The 14,413-nt window shown below is 43.3% G+C and overlaps 2 protein-coding genes across 4 annotated transcripts in view; one reads left to right on the top strand and one right to left on the bottom strand.

Annotated features, from left to right (window-relative positions):
* The window catches only part of PLEKHH1 (pleckstrin homology, MyTH4 and FERM domain containing H1), a 57,161-nt gene extending 47,983 nt beyond the window's left edge, over positions 1-9,178 (top strand). Inside the window, exons 22-28 of the mRNA XM_004698664.2 lie at positions 252-352; positions 1,046-1,187; positions 2,432-2,574; positions 2,684-2,813; positions 4,404-4,490; positions 5,270-5,416; positions 7,060-9,178. Coding sequence (XP_004698721.1) covers positions 252-352; positions 1,046-1,187; positions 2,432-2,574; positions 2,684-2,813; positions 4,404-4,490; positions 5,270-5,416; positions 7,060-7,221 — 912 coding nt within the window. The 3' untranslated portion in view covers positions 7,222-9,178. The remainder of the gene's footprint in view (positions 1-251; positions 353-1,045; positions 1,188-2,431; positions 2,575-2,683; positions 2,814-4,403; positions 4,491-5,269; positions 5,417-7,059) is intronic.
* The window catches only part of PIGH (phosphatidylinositol glycan anchor biosynthesis class H), a 12,397-nt gene continuing 6,294 nt past the window's right edge, over positions 8,311-14,413 (bottom strand). The window contains exons 2-4 of one of the 3 annotated variants that reach the window (XM_004698665.2): positions 12,430-12,639; positions 11,558-11,641; positions 8,311-9,825 (exon numbers count right to left, since the gene is read on the bottom strand). In XM_004698665.2, coding sequence (XP_004698722.1) covers positions 9,733-9,825; positions 11,558-11,641; positions 12,430-12,639 — 387 coding nt within the window. In that variant the 3' untranslated portion in view covers positions 8,311-9,732. The remainder of the gene's footprint in view (positions 9,826-11,557; positions 11,642-12,429; positions 12,640-14,413) is intronic. The other 2 variants (XM_030885018.2, XM_045288082.1) reach the window with 2 other exon arrangements.

Here is a 14,413-nt window from a genome sequence, read left to right as displayed (position 1 = left end):
ACACCACACGTAGGGACCCTTCCACTCTCCACACACCACACGTAGGGACCCTTCCACTCTCCACACACCACACGTAGGGACCCTTCCACTCTCCATCTCTTCATCAGGGAGTCACGCACACCTGAGATCCCGGGATCGTGAGGCCTGACAGGTCAGCTTCCTGACAGGAGCTGCTCCACTCTGACCCCTGCCTGGACCTGGCTTCCCCTCTTCTCTGGATTTTCTGACTTTTCCTCTCTTGTCTCCTCAAGATCTGTGATGCCATCTCCAAGTGGGAACAAGCCCTGAAGGAACTGCATCCTGGGAAGTCCGAGGGTGGCACACGCATTGTGAAGCTGATGTGCAAGAACAGGTCCTGAGCACTGGCTGAGGGTGGGGCCAAACACAAGGCCTGCCAGAGGGTGCCATCCAGACCCTCCCTCACTGCGTGGCCTCTCCTGGGTGGGCAGGCCTGAGCATGGAAGCACTGCTTGGTGGTCATGAACCCGGGCCCCAGCTGCTGCTGCTTCTGATCCTGTGAGGCCCTGCGCAGCTCACGCTCTCAGCCAGCATTTCTTTATACTTCACACTTCCACCAAGAAAACAGACCGACCTGGCGGGTTGCCTTGAGTACAGTTTTGTAGGGGTACCAAACACTTAAGGCTAAAGAGGAGCCTTATAAAAAGGCTCCTATACCAATTCAAGGAAATCAAGAAATAGATATACTAACTTTAGAATTTCTAGCTCAGATAGGTCCCTAGGCAAAAAAATGTTCATTAGTTTATTGGAATCTTAATTCATCCATTTCCCTCTTAAGCTCTGATTCGGCATACTACATCCCTCCCACCAAATCGACTAAGTCCAACAATGTATTCACAGTTAAGCACATGCTATTGTTGGTGTGAAACTCACATGGCCCTGTATCTGCTCTTTGTCAAACTGGGTTAAACTTTCGGAGGCAGTAAAAGACAGGTGTATAGATGGCTAGAAATGTCCATAAGCAATACAGAGCCCCTGTCTGGGAGCCCAGCTGAGTTCTGGCCTCTTCTCATTCCCTGCCTTGTAGGCTGTACTTTCGGAGTCAAGTCAAAGGGGAGACAGAGCGAGAGCGGCTGCTGCTTGCCTCTCAAACCAGTGGTGAGATAGTGGCGGGGAGATTTCCTGTCAACAAGGAACTGGCACTTGAGATGGCTGCACTGATGGCCCAGGTAAGTTTCTGTTCTGGAATCAGCAGTGGACACGTGGGGAGAACACGCCATGCAGTGTGAAACACATGTGAGTCTGCAGATCTGGTGGCATGAGGGCACCTGTGCTGGCCCTGGCCTGGGAGAGAAGCTGACTTACTGTAGGTAGGGGCCAAAGGTCCAACACTAAAATCTAAAGACTTGGGTCTGAGTCTTATCCACCTTCTAGCTATGAGGTCTTGGGCAAGTGGCTTCTCTGTGCTGTAGTTTCCTTCTTTGTGTGCTATAGAAAAAGAGCCTCCCAGTTTGACCTACAGGGTTGTTCTAAGTATTAAATGAGATCATGTACATGATACTGTTTGTAAGCTGTCACCCACTATATGTAGACTAGGATGAGTTTGCCCCACAAGATTGTTCTTAGTATCAAATGAGATTGTATGTGTGTATATGTGTCTTCTTATTATCATGAACACAATCTATTTGTAATTAATATACGTAAAATAGGAAGACAAACACAGAATTGGACTTTGACTCCTCTGTTACCTTTCAAAGACTAGCTTGCCCACAGTACCTGGGACATTCTTCATGCCCCCCCACCAAGAGTCTGGGACCTGCATGCTGGAGGGGAAATAGTAATAGCGGATCTTCATAATAGTGAACATTAACTATTCTGTAGTGTGCCCTGTGCTAAGCATTTCCTGTGTCCTAAGAGTTTTAGTACTTGATCAGTGGCATAGAGCTGGTAAGTGGTAGTGCTGGCATTTGAAGCAGCTGTCTGGCTCCAAAGGTGACACTTGGAAAACTGCCGTATTCTAGGATAAGTAGCGTCTGCAGGCCTCTCACCTGTATTTATATGCTCTTTGGGTTCTCGAGAGCCAGAATGTCCACACTCTTTTTCCCTTGTCTGCCACTAATTAACCGTGGCTCTTCATGCTCTGCTATAAAATGAGAGTTAGTCTAGAGCAGTGTTTCCTAATATGGGCTATTCTGCTCCTTTGGGGGCACTGGAACGATCCAGGGGGGTTGCAAAAGCAGGTACCTATACTTTATCCTATATTATGGGCTACAGTATAAAGGTTTTTAATTGCCAGAGGGGAGATGCTATTTATTTATGAAAAAGGGGCAGAAGGACAAGTAAGTTTGGGAACCAAAGAAGGTTTCTCTAGTGTCTGTGAAACTTGAGAATGGTCTGTTCACGTCCATTCACACTCCAACTCCCCCTCCACGTCCACCTCTAGATCTGTGATCCTCATGTGCTTCTTCCACAGGTAGAATACGGGGACTTGGAAAGGCCCAGCCCGCCAGGCTCTGGGGGCACACCTCCTGCCAAGTCTCAGCATCTCCTCCAGCAGGTCCTAGATAAGTTCTACCCACAGCGCTATAGACATGGGGTGCCCCCTGAACAACTGAAGTAAGCTACATGGTCTTGGGGAGTGCCACTGTGGGGAGGCAGGAACTGCAGGGTAAGCATGTTGGCACTTCACTGGAACCGGGTCCCTCCCTCTTTTCATCCAAACTAGGCACCTGACAGATATGCTGGCCACAAAGTGGGCAGCACTGCAAGGCTGCTCCCCTCCTGAGTGCATCCGAATCTACCTGACCGTGGCCCGGAAATGGCCCTTCTTTGGTGCTAAACTCTTTACTGCTCAGGTAAGTTCCGGTGGTTACCAATGGAAATCAGTCCACACTCTCAGGAATGCCATTTCTCCTGGAACTTTCATCACCTGGCCAGGTTTGAGCCAGCTGTGTGCAGTCCCTTCCTCCACACTGAACCACCACCAGGGGTCACTGCCTCTCCACCCGTTTCTGGCATTGCATTCCAAGGTCCAGAGCAGGGATTGCTTGCTTCTGGGCCAGTTCATTATGAGTAATCCTCATCTTTCCTTTGTTGGCATGTCAATATTGCCCTCGAAAGAAAAGATAAGATCAACTAACCATACACAAGAGTTCAGACTTAACAAGTTCGCCCTCTCAGGAACACTTTCATTAAAAAAAAAAAATTTTGACTGACAGAACGATGTTTCTCAACCAAACCAAACTCACTGCCATCTAGTCAATTCCAACTCATAGCGATGCTACAGGACAGAGTAGACCTGCCTCTGTGGGTTTCTGAGATGGTAACTCTTTACAGGAGTAGAAAATCTCCTCTTTCTCCCTTGGCAAACAATGCTTAAACTTAACCAAATACGTCACTAATGGCTTTATATGGCACACAAAGGAATAGAACTGCTTGGCCAACAGTTAATTTTGCTGCATGAAGGCCAGGTGACCACGAGTAATTTCAGTTGGAACTCATCACCCAACCTCACTGGGTGTCTGGTAGGCATGAACTTTACACATTAATCACAGATTATCCTGTCCTGGAAGCTGCTGATGCTCCTGAAGATACAGATCAGACACTGGATATGCATACGTAATAACAAATAGTTCTTGCATTCCACCTTGTCTTAAGACCCTGTATTACTTGCTTGAGGTTCCAAGAGGAGACAATCAGACATAGTGCTTGCCTTCATGGAGCTTCTCCATCTAACGGGAAATGTACACTTAACCAAATCATTTTCTTTGTGCACATAAAAAATGTACATTTTAATTTTAAAATGTTTACAAACTGTTGCAAGTGCTATGAAAAGGATAAGGGTGTTGTAAAAGGCGGGGACATTTAGTCTGGGTGGGTGGGAAATCTTCCAATAAAGGTGGCATGCCCATTGATCTCCCCAGCCTTTTAGGAAGAGAAGGGGATTTAGGATTATCATACTGCAGTAAAAATGAGTTCTTCCAGAAAATGCCAACCAAATTGTCAACTTTTCTCACTCATAGGGTCTCAGAGTTGAGAAGAAACAGTTCCCCAGGCCCAAAGCAAGGCAGCTCATGGTGGTCTCTGCTCTGCACCACAGAGCTTCCCAATCAGTGTTCTGTGGCATGGTGGGTGGTAGGTCTGCTCTGTCTCCTTTATCCTAGATGGTACAGGTAGCCAGAACTGGAGGGCTAGATGTCTCCTACCATGGCTCGCCTTGTCTATTTAATAAGCAAGCACCATTTTTCTAGTTCTTCAAGACAAGAGCTGGAATCACTGCTTAGCACCTCTTTTCTTGTTTTGGAGAACAAGAAAAATAATGTTTATTAAATTAATGTTTTTAATAAAAGAAGGCATCTCTCTGGAGATGCTCTTTCTCAGAGATATCTTATGGTTAAGAATCTATAGGCTGTGGATATGTCTCATGGGATTTTCATGTTTTCCAGCCTGCCCAGATGTCTTTCAAGGAGAATATTCCAGTGTGGATTGCTGTGAATGAGGATGGTGTCAGCATCCTGGACCACAACACTATGGTATGAAGGGATGAGAGCTAGATCCCTGATCCCCTTCTTCTGAACATTATCTTCTCTTCTTGATTGACCTAAGTGATCATGGCTCCCCTACACCTACCTAAACACAACTGGTCCAGAGTCTAGACACAGCTCTTGGACCTTCAAGACAGATCTCAAAACTCCCCATTCCAGAGTTCCCCCTTCTTGATTAAAGTTACCTGCACCTATGAGATTCAAGAGATGATAGTTCCCTCCATCCATAGGAAAGAAAAGCCATGAAAACAATTAGTCTAGTGAGCCACATAAACATCAGTCTGCATAACCCTGAGACCACAAGAGCTAGATGGTGCCCAACTACCAGTCTCAACTGGTTTGAAAATATATTCTCTCAAATATGGGAGAAAAATGTGCACCAGAAATCAAAATCATTTAAGAGACCAGATTTACTGGTCAGATAGGCAAGGGGTAATGCCCAAAACTTTGACCCTTAGTCCCCCTTCAGGTCTGGAATGGAACTCACTTGTGTTATAATAAACAGCTAGTTAAGATCCAAAGGGCTGCATTTGCCCAAGGACAAAGTTCAGGTTAGGAAAGGGAGTGGGAAAAGGAACCACTTGGAGGGAGATAAATGATGATATATTGAGGGGATTGCAGTGCATAGGTTGAAAATTAAATTTCTATTATTAAGTGGAAAACTAATGATCTCTATAAACCTTCCCCTAATTCACCAATAAAAAGTTTTTTAAAAAAATGGCCGAAAGTGCAAAGATCCCCCCGAACTAACTCACTCATCTCCACAGCAAGTGCACATCACTTACCCCTACTCTTCAGTGACTACCTTCGGTGGCTACCGGGATGACTTCATGCTTGTGATTAGATCATTTCCAGACCAGATTTCTGGAAGAAGCCACATTGAAAAGTTGATATTCCGGATGGCTGCTCCCAAGGTGGGTCTGACAGTTGCTAAAAGATTCTACTTTATTGATATGTTGGTGGGGGTGGGGGTCAGGGTGGGGACTTAGAGAAGATGTGGTATTTTAGAAAGGCCCTGCCCCTTATAACATCGTTGCCCTTGTCTAATCAGTACTCCAAAGGGTTCAGGTAGAGTTGCATCTCAGTAGTCACCGCTGAGCTAGTAAGGGAGAGGAATGAACTGGGATCCAACTACTACCATGCTTTTCACTTGTATCATTTTCAGTTCTTTCAACTCCCAGCACCATGCAAGCCCATTTTTACTACTTCACAGCAGTTTCTAGAGCCATACCAGCTTCCTTCTAAAGCAGTGGTTCTCAGCCTTCCTAGTGCCGCAACTGTTTAATACAGTTCCTCATGCTGTGGTGACCCTCCAACCATAAAATTATTTTTGTTGCTACTCCATAACCATAATTTTGCTGTTATGAATTGGGCAACCCCTGTGAAAGGATCGTTTGACCCCCAAAGGGGTCGTGACCCACCCGTTGAGAACCACTGTTCTAAAGGAAATTCTGCTGACCTTACCACTACCACCAAATGAGACAATCCACAGGGCTCCCCCATTCTTATAGTTTAGTCAACAGGAGATATTTAACTAGCAGAAATAACAAGTACAAAGGCTCAGAAACTACAAAGTTCTGATTTACAGTTCTTGAATCTCTTCTGAGAGTAACCGGAAGCCTGTTGCCTCTTCGAACCCTAAGGTTGCAGGTTACCGAACTTTACTTCTCCTTTTAGTGTCACTTCTGCCAAATGAGAGGACAGAATTGTTCCCAGAAGGCCCCATTCCTCAGTGAGCTGCATTGTTGATGTGTGGTTATGTGATGGGCTGTAATCCACAGGGTTAACAATTTGAAACCACCAGCAGCTCCCCTGGAGAACACAGCGGTCACTCTGAGTCCACACTAACTCAATGGTAGTGAGTTTGGCTTGGGTATAGGCAGTCAAGAGTAGCCAGTTCTCCTTTTCACAAGAGGGTGTTGTGCATCTCACAGCACCTCCAGACCAACAGTTGCCCATTTCCCTGAGCTTCTAGAGCAGAAACGAAACTTTTTTCTGCCAAGAGCCATTTGGATAGTTCTAACATCTTTCCCAGGCCACACAAAATTATCATCTTACAAATTAGCCTGCTAGATTTGGCCAAACATTTAACTAACTCACCTCTAATGTACTGACTGGCAGGAACCCTGGTGGTGGTGTGGCTATGCACTGTGCTGCGATCGTCAAGGTCAGCAGTCCAAAACCGCCAGTCACTCTGCATAAGATAGGGCTTTTTTATTCCTGGTAACAGTGAAAGTCTTGGAACCTCACAGGGCCAATTCTACCCTGTCCTATAGGGTTGCTGAGTCGACACTGACTTGATAGCAGTAAGTTTGTTTTGTTTGAATGTAATGACTTGGAAATGCTTCCTTTGGTGAGTTGTGTTTGTGTTAGCAGTACTGATGATTCCATATGTCTTATATGGCCCAACCCTGCTCTAGAGGTACCTCGGAGTAATGATCCCATGCCCTTTGGATGTTTTCTCTCAGGAGATGATGAAGCTGATGCCCAGAAAAGTCATGCACCCAACACAATCCCTAGTCAACTAAGATTCCATTCCTGTCTGCCTTTTCTTTAGATTGCCGAGGCTACCCTCATCATGGCCAGCTACATGAACTACTGCTCTGCAACTGTGAATCCACCTACCAGCCCATCTGCTTCCAGACAACCTTGGGAGCTGGACGGGCGACAGTTCTTTGCTTCTATTCCACGTGATACCAAGGGGCCAATGTTACTGTGAAGATCTCCTATCCACCATACCCCCAATTTGGTCCCTGTAGGATTAACTGCATATCCTGGGGTGTCTGTTACTACTGTGATGGGTCTAATTGTCCTCTTTGCTTTATTCTGTGAAAGGTTTTGAGTATTTCAGTCTGTAAAGCCTTTATTCTCCAGGTGCCTTACTATGTTTCAGGGCCCAACTTCTTGAAATCTAGACCCAGTGATGACCACTCTCTTTTCCACAAGAATATTGAACTCTGGCTGCTACCTTCTACTAGACAGACAGGGAATGGTTCACTGTATCTGAGGGCATCAGTGCTACACACGCCAAGGTACTCTCAGGGAAGCTTGTCTTTTCTACAATGTGTAAGGTCCTTATTTGGGGATTTATACTTGAAGTTTTCCCAACATCCCTGAACAGGATAGGACTGAAATTTCTAATTCAACTGAACCTCTAACAAAAGCCTAAAACTGGACTTCTTTCCCAGGTGGGAAAGGTGTTAGCTTAAGGTAAGACTGGATAACAAATAAGACTCGCCCTTCCTTTACTGGCAAGTAGGTGATTGTATGCCTTCCAGGGTATCGACGCTTGTCTTTGCAGAACTAGCTTGTCCTCCCAAGACTGAAACTTCTTACACATCAGACTGTAAGCCAAGCTCAGTACCACACAGCAGCAGGGAGATTCATTTGGCCACTCTGTGACCCATCTGAATGATCGGGCAGGGCTCAGTGAAGGCTGTACTCACTACTGTGGGGTGAGGTGATCAGGTATTTACCCTTTCTTTGGTAAGTCACACAAATGTGTTCTGCTTTTTGCTGTTCTGAAAGGCTGGCTACACAGATGAGTCAAGAACACAAACCCTCAAGACTCAGTGTCCTAGAGACTTCTGGCAAAATTCTGCTGGGGATTAGTTTGAGGACAGAGGGCAGATATGCCATATTTGTTCTAGCCTAATAGCATTAGTGAAAGAAAACTTCAATTTCTGCTGCCATCATGAGACCGATACCCCACCCCCAGTTGACAGCAGAGGAGATAATAGATCATTGTTGTCTCCACCTCCTAAAAAAAGGGGGGGGGGGACACAAGAAAGAGTTCACACTCTGATTGTCCAATACCTGAGAAAATGAATTTTATTTCACAGCTCATTTGTCAGTAAAGTGCTCAAAACGACGGGCTTAGCAGTAGCATCCAAGAACCTAGCCTTTAACCCTAACAATGTGTGCTGCCAGCACATTGCAAACACATGGCTGGAACTATCTCAATACCGCAGCTGCTGGAAGCTTCCCCTTGACTCTTTAACAAGCATGATGGAAAATGCTTAGCAGTCTGCAGCTTATAAATGAACTTGACTTTGTAAGGCAGGCCATTTTACAGCCATCTCCCACTTGTGTTCCCACCTTTTCCACTAGGGTCTGAGGACCTAGCTGAGACACATCTACCTCAAACAAGTCAACATCTCACATAGACACAGGTTCCTGGAAAACCCTCCAGGGCTAGTGTAATAAAAGACAGATTACAACTTTGATTTAATAACATCTTGAGTGTCTGTTGGACCAATGAGGATATTATCTACCTGGCAGTACATAATAAATTAAGAGGTTTAGGGGAAGGGGGGAAAAAAAAGGATTCCAAGAAAGATTAAGCAAGAATGGCACTTCATACAGAACTTGAGGCCACTATTTCCCCCACCCTCTCTTTCCCAACCCTTCAGGAATGTTCTGAGTATATTAGTTTTATACAGAAGAAGCTTCCCTAGAAACAAAGGCTTCTATAATTCTCTTGATTAATCCTCCTGTAACAAAATAACCTCATGGCTGAAAACCAAAGTCAAGTTTCTATCTGACCTTTTGTCTCATCCCTCTCAGCAAAAGCAGCCTTTGAAAACGTAGATAATGCTGAGCAACAGAAATGTGCCTGACACCCATGACTGAAATGCCATGATCGTGTTTGTCAATAAAAAGCAGCTGTCTGTGAACCAGGCAATTATTGTGTATGTTTTGGAAGGAGATTTATTACAAGAATTGTGAATTAACCCTATACACAACACAGGAGCTAGGCGACATTTCCTTTTACTAACCAGTACCTGAAGGGCTTCCCTTCTCTTTTATTAACTTTCATACACGGGTGCTAAGCAGTATGAAATACTCCTTCTCAAGGGATTCGCGATCAGTTTCCCACTGTCTTATTCCACACATTTCAACAAAAGTACACTGAACGTGCTTGGGAATTTCACAAGGGTTCTTTGCTGATATTATTTTTGACATAACCATTTCTTAATGTCTCCCCTCAGGTGGTAAAGTAGCCAAAATCTTCCCAAGGGAACACAGACGTACACAGAAATATGTAGCTCACACAATGAGTTCGGTCTCCAGTCACCTGCTCGATATATGGCTCTGAGTTCCACAGTATCCACACTGGTTCCTAGGAATGTGTCCACCTGATGGTTTCGCATACAGAAAATAAACTAGCCACTATGGCTTAAGAGTCATCTCCCATGGAAGACAATACTGGCCTTTTGAATGCTGGGATTCATGGGCTTGTGGATGTGGCTTTCCGGTGTGCCAGGATCTCCTGGCAACTCCTGTACACTTCAATCAAGCAGTCCAGCCGGGGTTTGGCATTCTGAATTCCAAAGGGGAAAAAATGCAGAGTCAATGAACATAAGAGTGCTGAGTGGTGCTGTATCCCTGTGCAATCTCAATCTCTCACCCACACCAAGGGGCATAAAAGGCATCAATGTGAGCTCAGAGGGCAGAAGTTCAGACCTCATAGCACTTTGCCGGGAGGAATCCAAAACTGCGCACAGCCCAGCCTGTAAACCGTGTTGAGGGGGAGCTCAAAAGACAGTTTTTGAATCTGTCTGAATTTCATGACCTCTATGTAGAAGTGAGCAAGAGTAACAAGGGCAGTCCCCTTTCGGGAAGTATCATGAGCTGAGATACAATCATCAAAGACAGGACAGTTGAACATGTAAATACTGAAAAATGTTTTGTGAAATGAATTGCAGCACAACCAAAATGAAAAGAAAAGCCACAGAATGAAAAAAAACATGTAGAATATTTAATAAGAGAAGGTTCAGTGTGAGCATCATGGAAGAAATGAACCAAACCAAACAGATGCCTTTAACTCCTGGAGACTGCACCTTGGCCTGTCACCAGGAAGGTACAAAACACACACAAGTGCAACCATGGAGTGACTGAAAAGTAGATTGTTCATCCAGCCTGTCCTATCCAGACAGGCCTGCGGAGACAACAACATGCACGAAGACAAGACAGAGCAAAACCAAGCAACAATGTACAACAAAACAGCAACAACATCAATCCACTGACGAAGAACAAATTAAAATATACCAAGAAAGAAAAAAAAATGAATATTTAATAAGAGCTACCCAAAATAATATTAAAAAATCATTACAAATACACAATATCTAGATTTTAATAGGTTAATAGAGGAGGTGGATAGTTTAAAACACAATACTGATAGGAGATACTTAAAGAAATAAGAAGAGTATCATTTAAAGATATTACACTTTAATTTTAAAATGCCTTAATCTATTAAACTAAAAAGTAGATGAATCCACTGCTAGCCTAGACTGTAGAAGGTCAAGTTCAAATTTCCAATACCATAGTAAAGTGGTCCAATCGCTGGAGCCCAATCTCAAACACTAAAAAAAAAAATCCACAAAACTATTCATTAACTTTAACAATTAGAATTTGAAACTACATTATAAAAAATATATTTAAGTTAGTTACCTTACATCTGTGAAAAAGAAAAGGCAGTAATTTAATTATATCTGGCCAAGTTTTTTTTAATAAGATCAAACAATCACTTGACATAATTGCAAAATCTAGCAATAAAGTAACTAAACTGATATTTCAAAATGATAGAATGCTTTAAAATTATTTAAAATATGTAAAATGGCCTTTGTAGAAGCATGGAAATGTACATACTAAATAATGATTTAAAATCAAAGCAAAACATACAATGGTGTATAATACTAAGCATATGATGATCCGTGAAATCTAGGTCAAACTACAACAGAAGACCAACAAGAGTCAGTGTGTGAGAGGTAATTTTATAGGCAGATGATGTTACATATTTGACTTTTCCCCCCCTAAAATTTTCATGAGTTCCTATTATTTTTGAAACTAATATGGCTCAGAGAAGAACATTCAAAGTAACTAAAATCCTAATTATCACTGAAAATGGCTGGCTGATTTCCTCAAAAACTCTGACAACAAAAATTTACATTCCCACTGGCTCGAAACTTCAGTGTACATGCAGGAGGTGGGTGGGAGAAGAGGCAGAAGATTTCTCTGGAGAAAGAAAACTTAGGAAAGGATTGTATGCTCACCTGGAAGACAGGTACTACCTGGGATATCCCATGTGGTTCCAACGGATCCTTCAATAAAATGCAGAGGTAGTAAATCACCTTCTGCTGTAAGAAAATAAACCAAACAGCAGAAGTCTAAGTGTAACTGTTTTCTTTTCGTCTTCTCCAAGGAGAGACTCAAAACTTTCATAAATGATGTTATCCCTTAAGTAGAAGAACGCTTGAAAGCCTTGAAACAGGAGAGAAGTATCATCTCATTCTTTACATGGCAGAAAAAGTATTTTGAAACTGGTCCAGGAACCACAGTTGAAGAAGTGCTGCTGCTTTATTCATAAAATTCTGTTGTTTCTCTTTAAAAATAAAGGATCTATCTTTTCAATCTAAGTTTTTCTCTTCAAATTGATAAATATGCCTGCCAAAAAGAAAACACTGGAAGTACGAGAGCAGAAACGTTCTCACTGATCCTGTGACATCAAGCATTTCGGGTATTAAGACTCAGTTTGCCACCCCTACCCCCACCCCCCTCCAAGACCCCATCTGCTACTTCCTCCAGAAAGGCCTGTCATACTTGTCCCTCTCGTGACTCATGGGATGTACGTCATGCACCCTTATTTTCGGCGCCTCGGGTTTGTTGGGAAGTCTTTATCCCAGTTACAGTATGTGATGCCACCTGGCAGGACTCTGCGTAACCATGTAACCCTAAATAAACAATGGTACCACCACAGCTCACTTGGGGTGTGTATCCCACTTAATTGTATAGAACCCATATTGCATTAAAAAACATTTTACCTTTGATTTCCACGTTTTCCATTACTAAAAACACATGGTATCAACAACAAAAAATCCAAAACAAAATAATTACATTGTGGAAGGGTTATCATACAAATACTTACCATGTAAATAGCCTCATTAATGATAATATCCTTCACCTTGCCCATCTCAATGAAGGTGGTGCTTTCTTTGCCTGAGGCATAGGAAGAAGTCAGCTGGATGCCCAGGGAATCAATGATTAATAGGGTTTCCTGATCAATTTTCACAAAATGAAGGTAACCAAGCAGGCCTAAGAGGGTGATGAAGATGGCAGCCGAGAGGATCACGCTGTTCTGAAGAGAGCCAGACAGAGGCAGTAAGATTATCAAGTGGTCCTCCACACATTGTTGCTGTATATAACAAGTCAACTCTAGGGGGGTGGGGGGGCTGGGGTATCAGGAACAAAGGAATGGCAAAGGCCACTGTTCCGCTTATGAGGTGACCAGACGAAAGGAACGTGTTGGAAGAAAAGCATACCCTAAGAGAAGCCACTCCATCCTGCAAGTTATACAGGAGCCCGTGGTGAAGTGCTTCCCTAAGACCGGAAAGACAGGTGGTTTAAACCTGTCTCAATCTGCTTCCAAAGGGTCCTAACTTTGAAAACCTGACACAACGTTCTAGTCTACACACAAGGTTCACCATCAGGCAGAACCAACTCGGTGGCAATTAACAAAAATGCTCAAATGAACAGTGAAATAGACCCAGACAAATTTCAAATGGATTGGAAGGGTGAACTCAGCAAAGTGTTCACCAACATACCAATCTCAGAGACATCTTCCAAAAGTGCAATTTAGGTCCCAAGTCTTTTCCTCTCAGGCTCCCCCCCCAGAATTTATAGTGCAAAATCACGGACTGAACAACTGTGAATGCTTAGCCCCTGTGTGGCAGATACGAGTCATTGCCCAGTCTACTGCCACTTCCTAATAAAGCCATCTGGTGTGAATCACGATTGAAATGACTGAAGGATAGGCACATGACAACTCTAATCAACCAGATGTGAGAGGTCTGTTAGAAGGACTTCTGAAAACACATCTTAAAAAGAAAGCTACAGAAGAAAAAGTAACTTCTTCATGAGTTTCAGGAGCCCTGGTGGCCTAGTGGTTACTCCTTGGGCTGTGGTTGCAAAGTCAGCAGTTCAAAACCACCAGCCACTCTGAGCCAGAAAGCCAAGGTTTTTACTTCTGAAATTCTAACCTCAGAAACCCCCGGGGACAGTTCTGCCCTGCCCTACGGGGTCACTGTGTTGGCACTGACTCAGTAGCAGTGAGTCTGTTTGTTTACCATGAGGGTCACGGTGAGGATTGATACATGACATGGAAAGCAGTCTGCTTTTCTGCTTAGAGAAGACACCAAGCTGAGAAGAGCCACAAGATGAACAGAACCAGGACCCCATGAATATCTTTTATAATAAATACTGGAACACTTCCACCGCTAAACTTTCTTGTTTTATTAAATAGAGCTTTGTATCTTTAATAAGTCTCATAGTAGTTTGGGGTTACTTGCAGCTAATGATAATGGATGTCATAAGGACTATTATTTATCCCCTTGACTCTAAGACACACATTTATACCCTTTCAACATTTTTGAAGTTGAAGTGCTTTTTCAATTGATGGGTGCTTCTTTCATGTGGTACTACTGTCTCTCCCACCTCCCCCACAGTTATTATTTTAAATAATAAAGTGATGACCTAGGATCAAAAAGAGCTAATTTATGAACTTTCTACAGGTTGTCATTCTCTGAGGACAAGAAGCATCTTCTTATTCTTTGTATTTTTCTACTTTATACCTAAGAGCAAGTGTTAGATCAGGGTCTTCAAACTATTTGGACTTACGGCCTGTTTTTGTATAGTCCACCTAGAGCCAAGAGTGGCTTTCAAATTTTTTAAATTGTGAAACAAAGAAGATAGGATAGGCACCACATGCAGACTACTATATGGCTTTTTGTTATTTAAAAAAATCATTTTATTGGGGACTCATACAGTTCTTAACACAATCCATACATCGTGTCACACACATTTGTATATATGTTGCCATCATCATTTTCAAAACATTTTCTTTCTACTTGAGT

The sequence above is a fragment of the Echinops telfairi genome, unplaced genomic scaffold (genome assembly GCF_000313985.2).
Source record: "Echinops telfairi isolate 266 unplaced genomic scaffold, ASM31398v2 ScPeMD7_18;HRSCAF=68, whole genome shotgun sequence".
Lineage (NCBI taxonomy): Eukaryota > Metazoa > Chordata > Mammalia > Afrosoricida > Tenrecidae > Echinops > Echinops telfairi.
Note: the sequence above shows the minus strand (reverse complement) of the source record. Positions and strands in the feature narration are given on the sequence as shown.